Source organism: Ictidomys tridecemlineatus, chromosome 10 (assembly GCF_052094955.1).
Source record: "Ictidomys tridecemlineatus isolate mIctTri1 chromosome 10, mIctTri1.hap1, whole genome shotgun sequence".
Lineage (NCBI taxonomy): Eukaryota > Metazoa > Chordata > Mammalia > Rodentia > Sciuridae > Ictidomys > Ictidomys tridecemlineatus.
In genome coordinates, this window is record NC_135486.1 from 124587339 (window position 1) to 124607927 (window position 20589).

General features: G+C 50.0%; 1 protein-coding gene across 3 annotated transcripts; it reads right to left on the minus strand.

Moving 5' to 3' along the window:
• Nucleotides 1-691: 691 nt before the first annotated feature.
• Nucleotides 692-20406, minus strand: Sez6l2 (seizure related 6 homolog like 2). Of its 3 annotated transcripts, XM_078024076.1 has the most exons (18): nucleotides 19816-20406; nucleotides 18748-18879; nucleotides 17733-18032; nucleotides 17217-17356; nucleotides 16727-16928; nucleotides 11408-11593; nucleotides 10537-10705; nucleotides 9527-9690; nucleotides 7297-7497; nucleotides 6709-6847; nucleotides 5713-5909; nucleotides 5401-5595; nucleotides 3110-3301; nucleotides 2803-2994; nucleotides 2278-2316; nucleotides 1981-2098; nucleotides 1765-1861; nucleotides 692-1255 (listed from the first exon to the last, which is right to left on the minus strand). In XM_078024076.1, the coding sequence occupies exons 1-18, from the start codon at nucleotides 19892-19894 to the stop codon at nucleotides 1226-1228; spliced, it is 2772 nt and encodes a 923-aa protein (XP_077880202.1). In that variant the 5' UTR covers nucleotides 19895-20406; the 3' UTR covers nucleotides 692-1225. The 3 variants fall into 3 exon arrangements, with proteins under 3 accessions (XP_077880202.1, XP_077880204.1, XP_077880203.1); XM_078024078.1 differs by lacking the exon at nucleotides 18748-18879; XM_078024077.1 differs by lacking the exon at nucleotides 2278-2316.
• Between the last annotated feature and the right edge of the window lie 183 nt (nucleotides 20407-20589).

Below are 20589 nucleotides of genomic sequence, written 5' to 3' on the forward strand. Positions count from 1 at the left end.
AAAAAAATCCTAGCCACTCAGAAGGCCAAGGCAAGAAGATCACAAGTTTGAGGCCATCCTCTACAAAAAGACTTTAGGATATATCTCAGTGGAATAGTGCCCCTGGGTTCAGTCTCCCTTACTACAATAAATAAAATTGGGCTGGGGGTGTAACGCAGTGGTAGAGCGCATGCTTTGCATAGTAGAGCCCTTGAGTTTGTTTGCCAGCATAGAAACAAAAAACAAAAATGCTATAAATTGCTTAGAATGTTCAAAAGTAGATTGGATATTATAGAAGAAAAGGATACCTATAAACTCAGGCTAAGTAGGCACTTTACAGCAGGGATTCTGCAAATGCAGAGGTAATGGTTTACATGAACTCTCAAAGGCACTGAAGTTTAGATAAATCGGTCATGAAGCAAACAGAGTTGTCTGCCTCCTGCCTTACAGTGAGCAGAGAGGGGTAGCTACTGTCACCTGCCAGTAACTTCAAGGCCTGCTGGAGAATCTAGAAGTCCCAGCCAGTCTTCCAGAGGCTGAGCCAAAAAGTCAGGACTTTTTGAGGCCAGGCCAGTGCCTGTGACATTGACCTGCCAAGTTTTGATTTCTGTTTTCCAAATATTTCCCCTTCCCCAAGCCTCTCTCCAGAAAGATCACCATCACCATCTCTAATATTTTGTGGCCCACCTTCCCATACCCCTGACCAGCCCAGTTACAAGTGATGATTTTCCATTTATTGCTCAAAAACAAAAATCCAGAAGCAAAGGTGGAGAAATTGTGGGTTCGGGACACAGCAGGAACAGGGAGGGGCTTTGGCCCAGCTGTCCCCCTCATCCTTCCTCTTCTCACCCTCCAAGGCCCAGGAGTTAGGCATCTGGGAGGAGAGAAGCCTACAAGGCCAAGGGAACAGTAGAGCAGTTGGGGCAGTCCTTCAGGGGTGCCCTGGGTGGGAGGGGGTCCCAAGAGTTGCAAGGGCACTGAGTTCCCCTCCCAGGGTCCAAAAGCCAGTGGGGCAGGGGGCAGGCCCCTTGTTTGGCAACTGAGAAAAGGAGCCTTTGGGCGGCAGGATGCTGGTTTATTTACTGTAGGGTCTCCAGGGCCATCAAAACCCCCTTGTGGGACAGGGAGATTATTTACACAACAGGGAGGAGGGAAGCCAGGAGCCAGAGACCAGGTCCTGTGCTCCCCACTGCCCTGAATGAGGAGGGAACGGGTGTCCTGGGTCCTGCAGCCTTAGTCTTGGCATTCAGATGGAAACTTCATACTCCCGTGTATCCTGAAGACAGAGAGATCAGATCAGTTGTTGAAGTGAGAAGGAAGGGAAGGGGTGGAAAAATGGGAGGAGGCATGGATGAGGAGGGGGAAAGACCCTTGGTTTTTAAAGTAATATTGAATCATAGGGGACTGGGGGGTCACAAAGTGAGAATGAGGCTGAATCTGGACAATGGATTTGTTTGGTTCATCCTTTCATGTCTTAAAAAAAACAACATAAAAATCTGAGTTTCTGAGTTGTCTTGAACAGTTGGAGGATTTGGCAACTGGGCTTGAGTGTCCACTATGGGTTATCGCTGTAGCCTTTGGATGGGCACCATTTCTCCAGTTGGCCACAGTCCCCACCACTCCCTATTGTTCACACACAGCTTGCTTTGCTCATTGGCATGGCCTTTTGTAGGCAGCTGAGTTTAAAGTTCCCAAAAAAAGAGATCACAGAGATTTGAGAGAAGGTTATGGAGTCCTGGGGGGAGCTGAGAGATGTGGCACTGCAGGGGAAGGGGAGGGGCTCACCCCAGCTTCATACAGCGGGTTGCTGAAGTCTGACTCCACCGTGATGGGGCTGTAGGAGTGGGAGCCTGAGAAACCAAACAGGGATTTTCCCTGGAGCCTAGAAAAGGGAGGGAACAGAGAGGGTTTTATCAGCAGGTGAGACCTTAAGCTCCTCTCATCTGGCCTTCCATGCATGTCATTTGCCCCAGAGGGCAGTTCCCTGGGAAGGGTACTTACTTGGTATAGTATATGTAAACGCCACTGCCAAGGACAATGACCAAGCCAAGGGGTAGCAGGATGGCCAAGGCGAGGTTCCCACCCTCCAGCTGCCGCGATGGGTCTGTAGTCTGGGTCACTGGGGAAGGAGGAGAGGCCAGTGAGCAGATGCTGGGCCCAGTCCTGGGCTCTCCCAGCCTCCTGCCCTGGGCCCTGAACCCTGGGCCTCACCCCTCCGGGGCCTGGCCTTCTACCCCCGGCCTCTGCCTTGCCCTCCCGACCTGGCCAGGCCTGGGCCTCCACCTTGCCCTCACTGACCTTCCAGTTTTCGGTTGTCCAGGAGCTCCTCATAGGCCACTGCAGGGAGAGGAGGGGGAGGGGGACGGGGTCTGAGCCAGGGAGGGAAGGAGGCTGGGTAAAGGGTCAGAGCCCAGTGGGGCTGGGCTGGACTGCCTGGTTCTCTGCCCTTTGCTCCCTTGGTGGGGGAGAGAGGACTGATCCCGGCAGGGCCGTCTTCCTTCTCCAGACCCCTAAGGTTCAAGGTTCCTGAACATTCTGAGCCAACCAGGTCTTTAGAATTCGTCAGCCATGGGGACACTGAGACCTATCTAGAGTGGGCAAAGGACTTCCAAACCAAGGCCCCCTCTACTACATCCCTTAAGAGAATTCTGTGACCTCAGATTTCCTCAGGACGTCTGGACATGCCTGTGAGGATGAGCCCACAGGAAGAGAAGAGGGAGCTCAGTGGGGTTACCCATTGGTCTTGAATTTTCTATCCAACTTTCCCAGCCCTGTCAGTCCCTGGACACTGACGTGCCCCTCCTGCTCTGTCTGCCCAGGCACCTTTGCAGAGCGGGGGCTGGCTGGTCCACTGTGAGGGGTGGCCCGGCACACAGGTGATGGTGACCTCGCCGATGAGCTCAAAGCCTTCGTAGCAGAAGAAGCGCAGAGACTCGCCAGCCTGGTAGTGATGCTTGTACAAGGTCTGGTAGCCATTCTCTGGAACGCCGGGGTTCAGGCACGGCTCGTACTTCACTGCAGGGAGCAGGCCAGTCAACATGCCACTGGTGTTACTGCGCAGGCCCAGCAAGGGCCTGCAGGCTGTTGCCAAAGTTACCCAGCCCCCTTCCTGGAGGTTCCCCAGACTCACAGGCACACTTGGGGACCCGGTCGCTCCACTTGGGTGTGCCTGTGTCTCGGCTATAGCAGGTAAGCACGGCTGCCCCCTCCAGGCTGTACCCTGGCAGACAGCGGTACTGGACATGGGAGCCAACAGGGAAGCCAGCGTCTGAGGCCGTCCGGTGCCCGTTGGTGATCTCACCAGGGTCAGCACAAGTCATGACTGGTGGCAGAAGAGCAAGATCGGGGGAATGAGGGCCTTAAAAGATCTACCTGGAACTTAGGGCTGGGAGAGGCCTGTACGTCAGGCCACCTCCACTAAACAACCCCCTCCCACCTCCTGTGAATTCCTCAGAAGGAACAGGGCGTGAATTAGAAAAATTTAATTCCATATGTTTCGGGCTTTTTTTTGGAAAACAGGGTGATTGGGCAACCCAATCCTGGGGTAAAATTCAAAATATTTAATCACAACACCAGAACATGCCAGCTAAATCCCAGCATTGTCAACCCAGCATGGCAGATCACCAGGCAGGACAGCAGCCTATCTCTCAGTTTCATTTTTTTTTCTTTTATGGTACTGGGGGTTAAATTGAGGGGCTATACTACTGAGCTACACCCCGAAGTCTTCTTTATTTTTTATTCTGCGATTCTGAGACAGTATCTCACTAAATTGCTTAGGGACTTGCTAAGTTGCTGAGGCTGGCCTTGAACTTGTGATCCTCCCAAGTTGCCTGGATTACAGGCTTGTACCACCACACCTGACTCCCCACATTCTCATTATGCCCAGTGGCTTTGCTCACTTATACTGCTTGCATTTGAGTTTACAACCCTATTATGTAAGATCATAATCATAGTCATTTATTGTAGATAAAAACTCGTGCCAGGCACCCTGATAAGTATTTTACAAACATAATATTTAACCCAGATAATCCAAACAAGTCAATGTCACTGTCCTTTCTCTTGGGGCCCAGAACTTAGCACTCTAGGCAGACTCATCTGAGCTGGAATCTGCTCAGAGACACAGCCATGAAGCACTGGATAGAGATACAGAGATGTGGGTCTCAGCTTGAGGCTCTCCTGAGTCAGCTGGGCCAGCCCACCCCAGCCTGTATGCCCAGCATTCCAGATCTGGGGTGCCACATCAACTAGACAGTTTTCCTTGTGTCCAGTCCACTGATCTCACCATCTCCACCGTCCTAGGGGCCATGTGGAAGACCAACAATCCTACATCTTTGTAGCAGGCTTCCCAAAATTTGGAAAAAATGACAAGATGCTACCCCTTACTGGGCACTGTGGCCCAAGCCTGCAATCTCAGTGGCTGGGGAGGCTGAGGCAGGAGGATGGCAAGTTCAAAGTAAGCCTCAGCAACTTAGCAAGGCTCCGTCTGAAATTTAAAAAGAGAAAAAAGAAAAAAAAAGCCACCCCTTTCTGCTCTTCTAAAAGATGCACACTCCCAGCTTCTTTAAATGTCACCTCCTCTGAAATTGGCACCATCCCTGGGAGAATTAACCCACCACTCTTCCCACAAAGCTGCTTTATCCTTAAAGCCACTACTACTCACTCACAGTTTACCCCACAGCCCCGTGTGAAAACCTGACCTCCACATGCTCTTCCCAACCCGACTCCCACCTCACCCATGAGGAAGCCCAGGCTCAGAGATGGTAAGTACCTTGACCGAGTCACCCTCTGGCTACTACTTTATATTGTCCTTAGTTGTTTAGGTATCTGTCCCCCTCCCAGGCTGAGAGCATGGCCAGGATAGGGAGGGACCAGAATCCCATAATCCTGACCCAGCAGAGGGCCTCAGTGACTGCACTGAAGTAAACCAGGTACTTGGACAAGCCTTGGTCTTAGCAATGGGACTTCCCACAATGTCATCTGTTTGGAACTGAGAGCCTGTGGCCAGCTTAGAACAGAACCAAGAGGTGATGGGGTAGAGCCCAGGCAGAACCTGGGAGGGGTGGGACTCAGACTCTGCAGAGGTGGGATCAAGAGAGGAAGGCAGAGGTGGGATCAAGAGAGGAAGCGGGTGGGGCCATCAAACAATAAAATCAACTCAGGAAACCCCGGCAGAGTCCTGGTCTGTGAAACAGAGAGATGCAGCCCAGAGAAAATAAAAGCAGGAACCAGAGGGGTCCTAAATGGAGGCGTTGGACCTGAACAGGGGCAGGGCCTGAAGAAGATTCAGGCAGGAGCCAAGGGTGGAACCCAGGCAGTACAGGGACCCCAAAAAGGAAAGGGAGGGAGCAGGGTCCAAGCCAAGGGGAGAAACCCAGAGGTTGGGATGGGGCCCGCAGAGGACAAGGGCAGGGTCTAGCTCACTCTTTTGGCAGGCAGGTGGAGCAGCGCTCCAGGACAGGTCCCACTGACAGGTGAGAATGTCAGAGCCCAGCAGCTCGTAGCCAGGCTCACACTGGTAAGTGAGCACGGTGCCTCGAATCAGGTCCCCGTGGGATGCTGTCCTCCAGCCCCACTCGGGAGGCGGCAGCTCAGGGCAAGTGTCATTCCTCGGGACCTCTGCAGGGGAGAGATTGAGTTTGGGGGCTGCCCTTTGATTCAGCCTGGATGCCTTGACCCCAGTGCCCTCACACCTCCCAGAACTCTACCCATCTTGGGGTCCCTATCCCTGTGTACCTTTGAAGTGTAATACAAAGCCCTGGCCCAGGCCCGGATTTGGGGGCCCAGGAGGTGCCTGGAATTGGAGTGTGAGGTCGGGCCCAGAGGAGAGGAGGCGACGACGTGGTTGAGGTCCCCGCAACTGAGCCAGGACACGGGCGCTGGGACCATCCCCATCGAAAAGTGTCAACATGTCCCCTTCACGCACATTCAAGCTGCAGGGAATGGGATCAGAATATAAGATGGAGCAACGACTGGTCCCTCCCATCTGGTTCTGCCCAATCCCTAACTTTGTTCATTGGTAATCCGCCTACTTTCCAGCCCTGCCGCATAGTCCCCTCTCCCAGGTCTGGCACAGACTTAGTTTTGAGCAATCTTGAATTTCTTCTATGCTAGTCACTCTAGGTCCCACCTGTTCTATGGCTTCTCCCATTTCCCTCTTCCAAATCCCCAACCTTGCTCATTACTAGTTCCACCCACTCTCCAGTCCCTCCCCCACTCTCCAGTCCCTCCTCCATCACCGTGGGACGCCCAGCTACAGCTATGATGAATCACAGACCACACTCTTTGCTACCCCTCAATCCTCGTGGTGGGCCTAAGTACCTGCTTCGGGGGCTACACCCACTTCTGGTTCTGTCCATTCACAAGACCACCTCATACCAAATCAGCTCACTGGATTCTCCCCGCACCCACACCCACCTTGGGTGCCGGTGATGATCCAACAGTCTGGGCCTGGGTCTCTGGAAATAGCTCCAGGGCAGCCTCAGACACCTCCAGAGTGACAGACACCAGGCAGAGCCCTTGAGGAGGGCTGCATTACCCCTCTAGTTGTCCAAGGTCACCTGGCTAATAAGTGATTTGGCCCTAGGTTTCCCATCCCATCCTGAACCCTCAGTGGTCTCTTTCACAGGACCATAATCCATGTTGACATGGAAGAACCAGCCAGGTTCAGGATGCTAGTGCCCTGCTTAGGGAGCCCACCCCCATCATACCCTCTTCAGGACCCAAACATACATCTCAACTTGGAGCAAGATGCGCTTCTCTTCCTGGACGTGCATGCCCCACACGCAGTCCTGGCCGGGGCTGTAGCTCTGGGGCCAGTCGGGAGAGAGGACCACACCAGCTGGCTCTGACAGCTCCCCTCCACACATGGCTTAGGGCAGAAGAGGTGTGAGGTTTAGGACCCACAAGGGCACACAGTCTCCATTTGCAAAGGTCCTCACCACTCCCAGGGGTGTGCACCACCAGATCACTCATGTTTCCCAGTATCGATGACCCACCTGTTTCTTGTCACATCTAGATCTTGTACCCAATCTTCAGCCTTGCTCTTAACCCTGCACACTCACAAACTTAGACACCCAATCCATAACTCAGTCCAACTCTGGTTCCAGCTGCTGAAGACATCTGGGTTTATGAGCTCTGAATTTGGTCCCAAGCCTGTCAATTATTCAGCCTAGAAAACAGCCTCTGAGAGCACAGGAATTTCCTCAGGGCTTGGCTTTACTAGGTTTGAATATGCAAGGTCTCCTTCCCAAATGGACTTCTTGGGGACCCTGGTTCAGGGGGTAGTCTGAAGGACCTTGTAGGGTGTGGAGGGCTCACCCTTGCAGGCTGGTTCTGTGTCATTCCAGTGAGGTTCTGTGGGGTCCACACATTCGATGGCATTGGGGGGGCCTGGGGGCTCCAGAGCATATCCTGGGAGGCATGAGAAGGTGGCCAGTGCCCCTGGGCGGTACTCAGGGTCTGTGGTAGTAACGTTGCCATGTGCCAGGAAAGGGGCGAAGCAGCGATCCTCTTCAAAGGCTAGGGAGGAATCCATCACAAAAATTAAGCATTAAGAGTGAGTGGGCTGGAGATGTGGCTTAGGGATAGAGCATTTGCCTAGCATGTGTGAGGACCTGGGTGCTGTCCCCAGCACCACAAAGAAAGGAAAGGAAAATAAAATAAATTTAAGCATTAGGATAGGCCTCAGACCTCGATCTGGGAACTGGGACTGAATTCAGGTGTTTGGCCACTCAGTGGGTTTTTTTAAAAATGAACTGCTCTTGAGCTTAGCTTTTAGTCCCCAGTGTCAAAACCCAGAACATTCTTCACTCACACATTTATACTACCTCAATGGCCTTTGGAGGGAAACCCTAGACTAGTCAAATCCCAGCCACTATTCTACAGATGAGGAGGTCCACGGCCACACAGCCACATGCCCAAGGTCACTCACTCAGCAGGTAATGGCAGCACCAAGTCTCCAACCCAGATGGTTTGGTTCCCAGCCACAGACACGTGGCTCTTGGAATTGCAAGTGGGTGGGGGTGGGGAACAGGCTTGCGTAGGTGTGTTCTCTTCTCAAAAATAACAGTTGGATTCTGATCATCCATGCTGTTGCTAGAATCCAAAATTGCAGCTAAGGCAAAAGCTGCTCAGTTTTTACTTTGGACTAAGTCAGCAAAAAGGAATATTTGTAGGACATTCTTGTTTCTGTCCACCTGACAGCTGCAAAACTACCTGTGAGGTATGATGTCAGAGCCTTGTGATACAGATGGGGGATCTGACTCTCACGAAACAACAGTGGTTCACATCTGTGGAGGCAGGCCTCACAGCTGGAGACTGTCACCAAAAGACAGAGATCTTTGCACTTCAGTACTTTCACAATCTATCCTGTATTTTTCTTTTCCCTGCAGATTCACTGTTTTATTTCAATGTTACTTGAACTGATAAGGAATCATGTCCAAATCTTACTGATCCATCAGGGCCAGTGCCAATTCCATTTCTCTCATGATTCATACTAGAAACTAGTCCCCCACATCTCTGAGCATTTCTCTTTATCTCTCTCCTGATACTGTTCAGAGAAATCTTCTGCTGCAGCCACCTCGAAATCCTGTTTCCCAAACATACCAAGCACTTCTCTACCTCCTCCCCTTTGTCCCCACTATCCCATTCACCTGAGCTGCTTTTTCTTCCAGCTTCTTCTAAATTACCTTCCGTCCTTTAAGGCCAAGATTAAATGCCTCTTCTCCCATGGCCAGCCACCGACCTTATTTCTACCTGTCCAGAACCCCGTTCCTCCTTTTTCTCTTAAAGTCACCTTTATTTTCATTTTGAAAAACATGCCTTCCAGCCCAAGCAGTTCAGTTGGAGCCAACCAGAAATGGCCACATGAGGCTAATCTGTCAATCATAACACCATCTGCCCTTAGCCACAGTGATTGGCTCAGGCAAAGGCACAGGACCTTAACCAGGTCAATGAGGGCCTTTTCTGGCATTGTTCTGAAGCTCTCAGGAAAGATATGAGCTTCCACTTTCTCTGATGGAGTTACTAGGTAGGCAGTATGAAAGTCTGCAGCTAGGTCCATCACAGGGAAAGCCTGCCTGAGAATGAAGCCAATGCAAAATAGCAAAGAACCGAGAGACTGAGATAACTGGTTCCTTGGCTGTGTAACTGGGTCCAGCCATACATGAAGCTTAATCAGAAAAGGCTACCTCGGGGAATGAGAAGGGATCCTTTTGAGGGGGTAGGGGTACTGGGGATTGAACTCAGGGGCACTCAACCATTGAGCCACATCTCCGTTTTATATTTTATTTAGAGATAGGGTCTCGTGAGGCTGGCTTTGAACTCATGATCCTCCTACCTCAGCCTTTCGAGCTGCTGGGATTACAGGTGTGTGCCACCGTGCCCAGTGAGATGGGATTCTTATGAAGGGATCCTTGTAGTTTTGGGGTGGAAAGACAAATCATTTTTCAGGGATCTAACTACCGAGATGAGCAGGGAGGGAGTATGTGCTTATGCCATAAAGAGAAGGTGCGGAAGTTAGAGTCCAGTGGGGAAGTGAGACTATTACCTTCAAATCGGAGGCTGAGCAGCAGGGGATTAGCAGGTGTCTCTGAGAGCAACTCCACGTAGAGGGACTGGGCGTCACTGATGAGACCACGCTCTGGGACATCATCCATGTCAGAGTCATAGATCACAGGAGATAGGGGACTGCCCCCAGAGCGCACCATCAGCCTGGGATGAACAAAAGGTGGCCAGGAACATCAGCAGCTGCCCCACCTCTTATCTGCTCTCCAAGCTTATCTTTACAGCCACTATTATCAAACATTAACCATATGCCATGCATTCTTCTAAGCCCTTATGCATTTTATCTTGTTTAATTTTCATAAGAACCCTTGAGTCAAATACCATTATTATCCCTCATTTTATAGAGGAGGATATGGAGGCATACAAATTAAGTAATCTGCCCAAGAGCACAGAGCAAGTGGTGGCAGAGCTGGGATATCAGGGTATTAGATAAAGAATGATAATGAAGACGATGAGAGCAAACACTTTCATATTATAGTGCTTATTGTGTCCTAGGCATCACCATCCCAAGTTCTGACTGTGTGTCTGTCTCTCTCTCTGAGGATTGAACACAGGGGTGCTTAACCACTGAGTTGAACCCACAGGCGCTGAACCACCGAGCCTCATTTTACTTAGAGACAGGGTCTTACTGTGTTACTTAGAGCCTCACTAAATTGCTGAGGCTGGCTTTGAACTTGTGGTCCTCCTGCCTCAGCCTCCCAAGCCACTGGGATTACAGGTGTGTGCCACTGTGCCCAGCTACTTTGCATATCTTAATTAATTTATTAATTATGCCTGTAGAGTGATACCATCTCTATTCTACAGATAAAAAATTGAGTTACAGAAGTTAGCTGATTCATCCAAGGTTGCCCAGCTACATTCCCTAAGAAATGGTTAGGATTCAACTCTGTTTCACACATATTTCAACATGGATCCAGCTCGGATCTGACTCCCCACCGTAGCCTCCCTACTTCCCCCAGGTAGGGACCTCTGATTCAAGGCCCAGACCCTCACCGGTCATTGTCCTCATCCAGCGAGACCCTCTCAAAGTGCAAGTGCAGCCGGCGTCCCTCAGCTGCTTCAATGACCCAACGGCAGGTGAGGTTAGGCCCTGCGGCTCCCCCAGGCTCAGGAGACACGATGCGGCCCAGTGTAGCATTGTGGATGATGCCACCACAGGATGCTGTGGGCAGAGGAGGGCAGGTTAAGACCAGCTTAAGTGACTTGTCCTTCTCCTTGGGGCCTCAGCCTTTCTCAGAGCATCTTCAGAGCTTTTGCATCTACATCTGTGGGTTGGGCCAGGGATGGTCTCTGCCCCATGAATGCACTCCAGGGGGCGGGACCTTCTCCAGGGCATCATTGAGGAGGGGAACCAGACCTGAAATAGAACCCCTCCCCCACTGGATGGACTCTCCTGGGTTGGACGACCTCCAGAACGAAGAGTCTGCGAAAATGAAGATTCCCTGAACAGGACCACCCTGTGACTGTGAGTTATGGGACTCCCCCAAATTGAAACTCCCAGATGAGAGACATTCATGATGGGAATTCCCAAAATAAGGACACCACAGGATGGGAGATCACAGGAGGAAGACTCTCCAGGAGAGAGAACCACCAGAGATGGACCCCAAGATTGGTTTCCTCTAGGATGAGGGCTCTCCAAAAGAAAGAAGAGCCATCCCAAGAGGGGGAATACCCAAGAATGGAGGTTCTAAGGATAGAATCCTCAGTGGGAAGAACTCTCGAGGGATGCCAAAGGAGAGGGACTCTTTAGAAAAAAAAAAACCCTTCAGGATGAGTTTTTCCTGAAGACAGAGACTTCTACAAACGGACTCTCCCAATGAGGTTCCCAGAAAAGAAGCCATCAACTATTATGGCAGAGACTCACCCATGCAGCTAGGGGGCTCTCCATTCCAGGCTGGCCGGGTGCCATTGAGGCAGATGAGAGTCTCCTCACCCTGCAGCTGGTAGCCGGAATCACAGTGGAAGGTGGCAGTGCCACCAGGGTGTAGATCTGTCACACTGACGTCCCCATGGGCCGGCCGGGGAGGGAAGCCACAGCTCAGGAGGTAGGCTGAACCAGGAAGAACAGGGAGAAGGAGAATCCATTGTTCATGCCACCCTCTACAGCAGTCCCCCAGCACTTTCCCAGGAGACACAGACAGGCTGTATACTGGGGTCCACACTGAAGAATATGAGCTCCTTATACAGGTTCCCTGTCTCATGAAGAAGCCATTTCAACAGCTCTTCTCTCCTCTGATCTTTGTAATTTACCCATTTTGGCCTCCATTTTATAGATGAGGTAACTGAGGCTCAAAGATGTTATTCTGGAGGTGGACGTCATTACCCTAAGTACATGTATGAAGACATGAATGGTGTGAATATACTTTGTATACAACCAGAGATAGGAAAAATTGTTCTCTATATGTGTAACATGAACTGTAATACATTCTGCTGTCATATATAACAAATTGGAATAAAAAATCAAAGATTAAAAAACAAAGATGTTATTCTGGACCCACTGGCTATGTGGCCTCAGGCAAATCAACTGACTATTCCAGACTCCATCCAGCTCTAAGAATAATAAACAATATTTGCAGAGCTTGTTTAGCTTCCCAAGTAACTACATGCAGTACTTTTGAGGTAGACAAGAGAAACTGTGTTACCCATTTTCCAGATGTGGAAATTGAGGCTCCAAGTTACTAATTGACATGAAATTTCTTTAAGAATCTTGACTATTTGGTCATTAAAGATCTTTTTTTTATTAATTTTTTTATTAATTTTTTTTATTAAAGATCTTTATACTCAGTGTTCCCTGAACACATTCTCTAATGAAAATGAAGTGCTATGGAAAGCTTTGCTTTCTTTGAAAATCTGGTTTTCCTTTCTTGTAGTAAGAACTGCCTAACTTCCCTTTTTGCACTAGCTACCAGAAAGCTGGGAACAAGATTAAGGCTTGTCCTTAGCAACACTGACTTGTCAACTCACGTTTTTGTTCTGTTTTTTTTTTTTTTTTTCTGGTACTGGAGATTGAACCAAGGGATACTGTACCACTTAGCTACATTCCCAGCCCTTTAAAAAATTATTTTCCTTTTGAGACAGGAACTTGCTAAGTTGCTAAGGCTGGCCTCAAACTTGGTGATCCTCTAGTCACGGCCTCCTCAGTTGCTGGGATAATAGAAATGTGCTAGCACCTGGCCCAATCCTTTTAACTTTTAATTTTGAGACAGGGTCTTCCTAAGTTGTTTAAGTTGGCCTTGAACCTGCTATCCACTTGCCTCAGCCTCTGCAGTCACTTTGATTACAGGCATGTGCCACCATGCCTGGCCTATTTTTTTTTTTAACTCTAATAATCATTCTCTGATGCTGTTTTCTCCTTACTTATTCTATATAATTGTGTTGCTTGCATTCTTTTTAAAAGTCACTTGAAATTCTCACAGAAGCAAGAATATAATAGAATTCAATAGAAAGTCAGTTGTTAGTCAATTATTCTGAATCTGATCCTGACAGGAACTTAGCAGAGATCATCAAGGAGGGCTTCCTGGAGGAAGTGAGCCAAAGCTGGAGGGGCAGTCTCTGGTGAGCAGAGGGCTTGGGAGATGCCAGTTTGCCTGCCTGAGCTCTTGCCTTTCTTGACTCTCCAGCCTTCAGTGAGTCTGTAAGAGACCTACCCCTCCATATTTCAAAATTCAGTAAGCTCTTTCTTGGCCAGGTTGTGGGGACAGAGAGGAGGAGAAAAAAGATCCAGTCCTTGCCCTTCAGGAATCTACAGTCTACTGAGATAGACAGTTATAAAAACCATCTTTTAGAACACAGTGGCTTTCATAGTTGTTAGATTCTGTATTGGTCTCCGTGACCAACAGAATCAAGTCCGGATGCTTTGGATTGACATTCAAACCCCTTCCATGGCTGCATCCCGCTCAGCACTTTTGGGTCAGCACTTGAGACCCGGGTGTCCTTTTCAACACCTTTGTGATTCTTTACTGTCTCACCACCATATTTTTGCTCACAATTGTGCCCCTACTACAAAGCCCATTCTGGGCTCTTATCTTTCAAAGAGTAACTTAAGTCGGCTGTGGTGGTGTATACCTATAATCCCAGTGGCTCAGGAGGCTGAGGCAGGAGGATCCCAAATTCAAAGTCAGCCTCAGCAAGTTAGTGAGGACCTCAGTAACTTAGTGAGTCCCTGTCTCAGACTAAAAAATAAAAAGGGTGGGGATGTGGCTCAGTGGTTAAGTGCCCCTGGGATCAATCTCTGTTACCAAAAAAAAAAAAAAAAAAAGAAAAACTAACTTAAGTACCACCCCTTCCAGGAAGACTTCCTGACCCCTCTTGCCTCCAATATTTACTTTCTCTCTTGCCTGTACACAATTTCATATTCAAATTTTACCATCATATTAGCCATTGTCTATTGTTACTATGAGACTGAGTCAAGTCTTTTTTTCTTATATTTTTTAGTTACACATGGACACAATATCTTTATTTTAGTTATTTTTATGTGGTGCTGAGTATCGAACCCAGTGCATCACATGTTCGAGGCAAGCGCTCTACCACTGAGCCACAACCCCAGCCTGAGTCAAGTCTTATTTATAGAGACAAAAAACCTAGTCTAACTGATCAATTTGGAGACTGGCTGACCTGGGTTCCTGTTCTAGCTCCACAGCTTAGAGCTATATGACTGAGCAAGTGACTTCACCGCTGGGGGCTTCTCACTCATTAATGGTAATAATTGTTAACAGTGAGGACTGGCTTGAAAATTAGATAAAAGATACATGCAAAGCCCCTGGCACTCAGAAAATGTTAGCCACCTCTCCCTTAGCCTCGATTAATGTATGATTGAGAGTCAAGAATTTAGAGATCTAATTGTTGACTCTGTGATGAACTTGCAGGTGGGTGACAAATTCATACAAACCTTCTTTCCTGAGAGACTGAACTGACAGTGTCAACTCCCAGGGTTGCTCTTAGGAGTAAATGAAACAATGGTAGGTAAAAGGGGTTTGTACTTAGGTTTTTTTTTTTTTGTGGGGGAGGGTACTGGGAAATGAACCCAGGGGTGCTTAACCCCTGAGCTACATCCCCAGCCCTTTTTATTTATTTATTTTTTTAATTTTGAGAAAGGGTCTCACTAAGTTCCTTAGGGGCTTACTAAATTGCTGAGGGTGGCCTTGAACTTCCTGCCTCAGCCTCCTGAGTTGCTGGGATTATAGCATGCACCACCATACCCAGCTACACGGCAAGTCTGATGGACTTGGATGAAGGGTGATAAAGCCTTTGACCCTTTTGGAATTGATAATGAGGCCACTCTGGACTACAGGCCCCAGTTAATGCAGTTAGGGAAGGACTTAAACAGGGCCTCATTCCCAGAGGTGCCTGGAGGAATTGCAAAGCAGGGAAGATGGAGGCAGGTAATGAAGGCCAATTTATGCAATAGCCCTGCTTCCCCAAATGTTCCATTTAGCCTAAAGAGTCCTATTTTCAAAGCTCCTGGGAAGTGGATGTTTAAAGGAGCCACTGGGGAGCCATTTTTGTAACATCTTTGGTGTGCTCTTGTTCCCCAGTAACCGAATTCCTACCACCAAGTATGTGCCCTAGCTCCCTGATCTCTCCACAAATAGGTCTGGTGGTGGTGGATGCTTCTACCTTGCACAATGTGCCCTGGGGCAGGTCCTGTGCAGAGGACATAAGGAAGGGATGTAGGTTATGTCCTGTAAGATGTACAAAGTATCTGGGGTCAGCAAAGCTCATAAGGTACGTATGGTACATGCACCCAGGCAAAGCCATGAAATGATATGATGGTGGAATTGGTCTAACAGACAGTTCTCTCTCTGTTCCTGAGGAGCACAGGGAGGGAACTTGAATAAGACAGCAGTGTTTGGAATGGGGACACTGGCTGAGACCTTTGCCTGGTGCGTTCTTGTATGCTAGAACATACACTTGCACTGTGGGAAGGTCCCTGTAGACACAGGTTAGCATGGATGCCACATGTATAGGAGATCTGTGGATGGATACTCAAGAATGCAGTCACACATGATATATTCTCTATCTTTGCTCCCAGAGGTCAGATGGAACTTTCTAGATCACAAACATGAGACTGTCATTTCCCTGCTTAAAATGTTTCTAGTGTTTCCCTCTCACTTGCAGGTTAAAGTGGTCTCAATTCCTTATGAGCTGATAAGGCCCTTTATGATCTGAACCCAACCTGATTCCAACCTGGTCTCTTAACCCATTTCTCCCTTTCCACTTTTAGTGCTTTGACTATAATAGTAATGACTGATTTTTTTTTTTTTTTTTTGGTATTGGGGATTGAACTCAGGGGCACTTAACCACTGAGCCACATCCCCAGCCCTTTTTATTTTTTGAGACAGGGTCTCACTAAATTGCTTAGGGCCTTGCTAAATTGCTGAGGCTGACCTTGAACTTGAGTCCTCCTGCTTCAGCCTCCCAAATTGCTGGGATTACAGGAGTATGGCACTGCACCTGGAAATGACTGATGTTTTTGAGCTCGCACTGTGTACCAGACACTGTTATAAGTATTCATATCAACTCACTGGATCTTTCCAATAATATTGTGTGTTAAATTTTCTGATCCCTATCTTTCAGATGAGACCATGAATCACAGAATGTTTAAGTAAATTGTCTCAGGTCAGACAGCTAGAACAATTCTATCTTCCATGTTAAATGACTTCATCTTCTCTAGAGGTCAATTTTCTCTCCTCTCTGAATCCTGGGGTGTATTTTTACATTCATCTATTTTCAAAGACAGTTGTCTCCCTCTTTTTCTTCCTTCACCTGTCCCCTTGCTAACCCATCTGGTGGGTCCTAGCTTAGTCATCCTGCTCTAGGTCTTTTGATATTTGCTTCTCCTATCTCCATCATAACCCTTATTTCATTGAATCATAATAACTCTGATTACTTATCTATCTCTCTAGACAGATTCCAAGTTCCTTAAATTCAGATTTATACCTGATTCATTCATTCTTTCCCCTAAGTTGAATGGATCAATTGCTACTTGGATATGTGCACACCTAGGCACATATCTGTCAGTGTGTGAGATAAGTGTGCATGGGTCTTTCTGAGGACTCTGCCCACCTAGGGTCCTAGTCAAGAGGAAACCTCCTCCTCAATACTCTGCTTAGGAGGCCACCAGAGATGTCCCTTATACCCAATGTGGCCCCTGCCCTTCCACCAGCATCCCCAGACTCCTCACCCTGATAGTGGATTCTGAAGCCACCACCCCTTGGGACCCGTGGACTCTGGAAGTGCAGGAGCAGTCGATTGGTTGGGCTTCGAAGGACCTGTCCTTCTCCCAGCATGGAGGAGTTAGCAAGGAGTCGGGGGGCCAGTCCTGGGGACCCCCCACCAGCCAGCACCAAGAGTTCCTCCTCCTGAGACAGGTTCAGTGTCTGCACCTAGAAAAGCCAGTCACAGGCCAGGGCATGTCAGCCTGGGGAAGTGGCTCCCTAAGCCCTCTCCCCTTGCCTTCCCTTTCCCAGTCTGTAGCGACCCCACCCAGACCACAGGGATGTTGCCCATTTTGAAGAACTCTAGAAGGGTTTTTGAGATCATCTGAGTCAGAAAATAGGCCCATCTGAGTCAGAATACTGGTTTTCTGGCTTCCCAGCTAAAATGATGCACACCACTGAGACCAGAGAAAAGGGATTGGAAGTTTCACAGTAATACGCCTTAGGTCCAGTTACCTGGATCTCAATTCCGTAGCCAGGGTAGACATGGATGCTGTATGTGCAGTCTAGGAGCCCCAAGGTGCGGCTGGCAGTGCTCCCCAAATCTGGAGACTCCACGTACCCTTCACCCTCGGAGATGTTGTTATTACACAGAACTAAAGAGATATAAGTGGCTGGGATTGAGAGAGGCCCTGTGCTCTTGCCCTCCCAGCTGAACAACTCCACAGGTCCTCATCTGTCTTCTCCCCAGCATCCCTCACCATCTTTATTCAATGCTCCCTCTCCCACCTGTACTGAGAGCTCCTTTCCCCAACTGTAATATAGACAGAAGACATAGAATGGCACCTGGCACATAGTAAGTGTATATAAATATTAGCTTTTGTCATTATTAAGCAGAAGCTCCTCTCCCATCTGGACCCAGAGCCCCTTCATCCACATACTCCAGACGACCTTTCCCCATCCATCCTGGCATCTTCCTCTCCCACATCCGTGCTCCTAGACATTACCCCCATCCCCTTTCCATGGCCTCACCTGGGCTGGTGACTGTAGTGGTGACAGTTGTCGTGGTGATGATGGTAGTGGTGGTCTCCTCCTCTCCTCCCTCAGGCCCGAGGGGCGGGACTGGGGAGGCGGGGCCGGGAGGGGGTGGGGCCGTAGTTCCTGGGGGCGGGGTCAGTAGCTCCGGCGCGGTGGGGCCTGCCCCCCTGACCCCCTTAGGGGTTACAGCTGTTGTCAGAGGCCCTGTCCCCGGCTCTGTGGCCCGTGGCAGGAAGGGTGCTGCAAGTGTCTGGCCGGCTGGAGGGGTGGCTAGTGTGGGGTCTGGATCAGATCCTGGGACAGTACAAGGGAAGTCAGGCACAGGAGCAGCAAATTGGCTGGTGGAAGGGTGGGGTGCTGTGGGGGGTGGGAGGATGTTGGGAGGTGGGCAGGAGCAAGGCTGAGGGAAACAGGGGTTCCCGTAATGAACCCTAAGGGACTCCACCATAAAGTAAAGCCCCCACCCTTAACCTTGCCCACCCAAACTCCCCACCTCTTCCCAAGTTTTCACAGCTGACCCTTCTTTCTCTCTCCACCCAGGCCCCGCCCCCCTTAGTCTCCCAGCGCTTCTCCCTGTCCCCCATTCAAGTCTGGTTCTCTCGGTTACCCCTTTCTCTCTTCTCTGTCTTGCTCTCTGGAGCTCTTTATTTCTGATTAGTATTACTAATGTTCTCTGGTTTTACGATCCTGGATCTACTGGAATCTGCTAGTGTTTGTATTTCCTCTTTCTGTTCTACCATTTCTCTAACTCCAGTTCTCTGAATTCCATCTATCTTTCTGTGTGTCTTTTTTCTGTCTCTTAATCGTCCTGTTTCTATTTCTCTGCTTTTGTCAATGCCAAGTTTTGACTTTTTCTTCAACTGCCTGTCTCTGAGTTTCACTCATCTTTCGGGGGGGTCTCTGCAGTCTCTCTTTGTCTGCTTCTCTTTCTAGGTCCTGGCTCCCATCTTCCCAAGCCAATGTCTCTCACTTTGCCTTTATGTCATTTCTGCCCATTTTCAGGCCTCACCCGGCAAATAGCCCATCTCTGGGCCCCTTCTCAGCAGGGCCCCATGGATCAGCTCAGCCAGGGCCTCAGAGGCCACTGTGGGGGTCTCACTTCCAGGCTCTGGCAGCGCCTCCTCCTCCTTCAGGGGCAGACCTAGGAAGTGAAATTGTGTGAGCCTCTCCACTCCCCCACATCCCTTCCTTCTCCAGAGAGATCTTTTCCAGAGCTTCCTTGTCAGATGGGCCTGCACGGGCTCAGAGGGTCCCAGACTGGGCTGAGAGCCAAGATCAGGGGAGAAACTCCCAGCTGCCAGCTGCCCCTCACACTCCTACACCTCCTCTCTCTCCACTGCCAGGGCTGTGTGGGCCTTCATGAGCATATCAGCTCTTGTGAACCCTGGACAGCGCCGACAGGGCCAAGCAGGGGCTTTGAGGCTGCCTTTCTTACTTCTCAGTGGCACTCTCCCCAACCCTGGGGCTCTGTGAAGGGTCTGGCGGCACCTTGCAGCCCTTGCTTCCGCAATGCCCAGTTTTCTCTCTGGGTTTCTGTCTCTGCAGTGTAGCTGTCTTCTCTCTCTCTCTCTCTCTCTCTCTCTCTCTCTCTCTCTCTCTCTGCAGTCGCTGCCTCTTTCCCTAGAATCTGACTGGGGGTCAGAGCGAAGTAGGGGACTGAATATGAATATCTGGTCTCTCACTATGCCTCTCTGTTCATCTGTTTTTGTCCATATGTCCAAGAACATTTGTGTGTGCAGCAACTGGCGTCTCTCCCAGCCCCTCCATCTCCCACCCAGGTACCCTGCATGCTTCTGCCGCCTCCGCAGACATCCCCCCAACTTCCCCAGCCCTCTTTCCCGTGGTTAACCCCTAAGATGCTACTAAAAGCTTCCCTTGTTCATTTCCCCACCTCCTCAACATTGAGGGTTAAGGGACTAAGGTACTAGCCGGAAAGCTCTGGCTTGCCCCTTCCCAATCAGTTGTGCCCCTCCCCTCCCCCCCCCAGCTCAGAAGACGCAAGATGTTCAGAGAAAGAAGGTGGAGGACTCTGCTGGGGACCTTCCCAGAGTCCACCCCCACCCCCTCTTGTCCTTACCCTGAATCCAGGGACAGCTCAGCAGAATTAGGAACAGCAGCTGGGGAGGCGGTGGGTGCTGGGCCTTGGGAGTCCCCATGGCGACTCACCCCAATTTCTCTCCTCTGTGCCTCTCCTAAATAATCTAGTTGCCACTTTTCCTCCGTGTCCTTTTATCTTTCTCCTTAATTTTGTTTTCCTGCTGGGGGTCAGCAATGGAAGACAATTTCTCTCCTCCTTGAGATGGAGGGACAGAATTGGGCTAGAGGTTGCCTGGAGTCCACCCCTTTTTGCTTAATCTCTGTCCTCTGCTCCTAGATCCGTGGTAGAGGGGGGCGCGGCTCCGGCTGGAGGGGGTGGGGCCGAGAGGGCCGAAGGTTACCCTCTTGTTCGGGCGCCTGGGTCCACCGGGCTGGCTGTATCCCAAGCGGGGGAGTGGGAAGGGGAAATACAGCTTCCGGGGGGTCTAGGGTGGGGTTGAGGATGGGGAGGGTCCCTACGGGGCTCTAGCGGGGCTTGTCGGGGAGGGGAAGGGGTTGCGGAACCCGAGAGCCGAAGCTCGGGCACTGAAGCTGCGGGAGGGAGAAGCTGAGAAAGGTGTCGAGCCCACGTCAGATCCTGGGGACGGGAGAAGGGAGGGGCCTGGGATTTATTTGCGGAGGAGGGAGGAGGAGGAAGTGCAGATGGTGGAAGGAGGGATCAGGAGCCAAGACCGTAATACTCACTCCCGCGGCCCCTAGGGGAGGCAAAGGAAACTCTCCAGTCCCAGCAGTAATTAGGCCCCCTCCCCCCGCC

Excerpts from the sequence above, each read along its gene's own strand:
- Sez6l2 (XM_078024076.1), bottom strand. The coding sequence starts at position 19,894 with ATGGGGACTCCCAAGGCCCAGCACCCACCGCCTCCCCAGCTGCTGTTC. Across the intron at positions 3,302-5,400 it reads TCCACCTGCCTGCCAAAAGA|TCATGACTTGTGCTGACCCT; the intron begins GTGAGCTAGACC and ends TTCTGCCACCAG. Across the intron at positions 2,317-2,802 it reads CCAGCCCCCGCTCTGCAAAG|TGGCCTATGAGGAGCTCCTG; the intron begins GTGCCTGGGCAG and ends CTCTCCCTGCAG.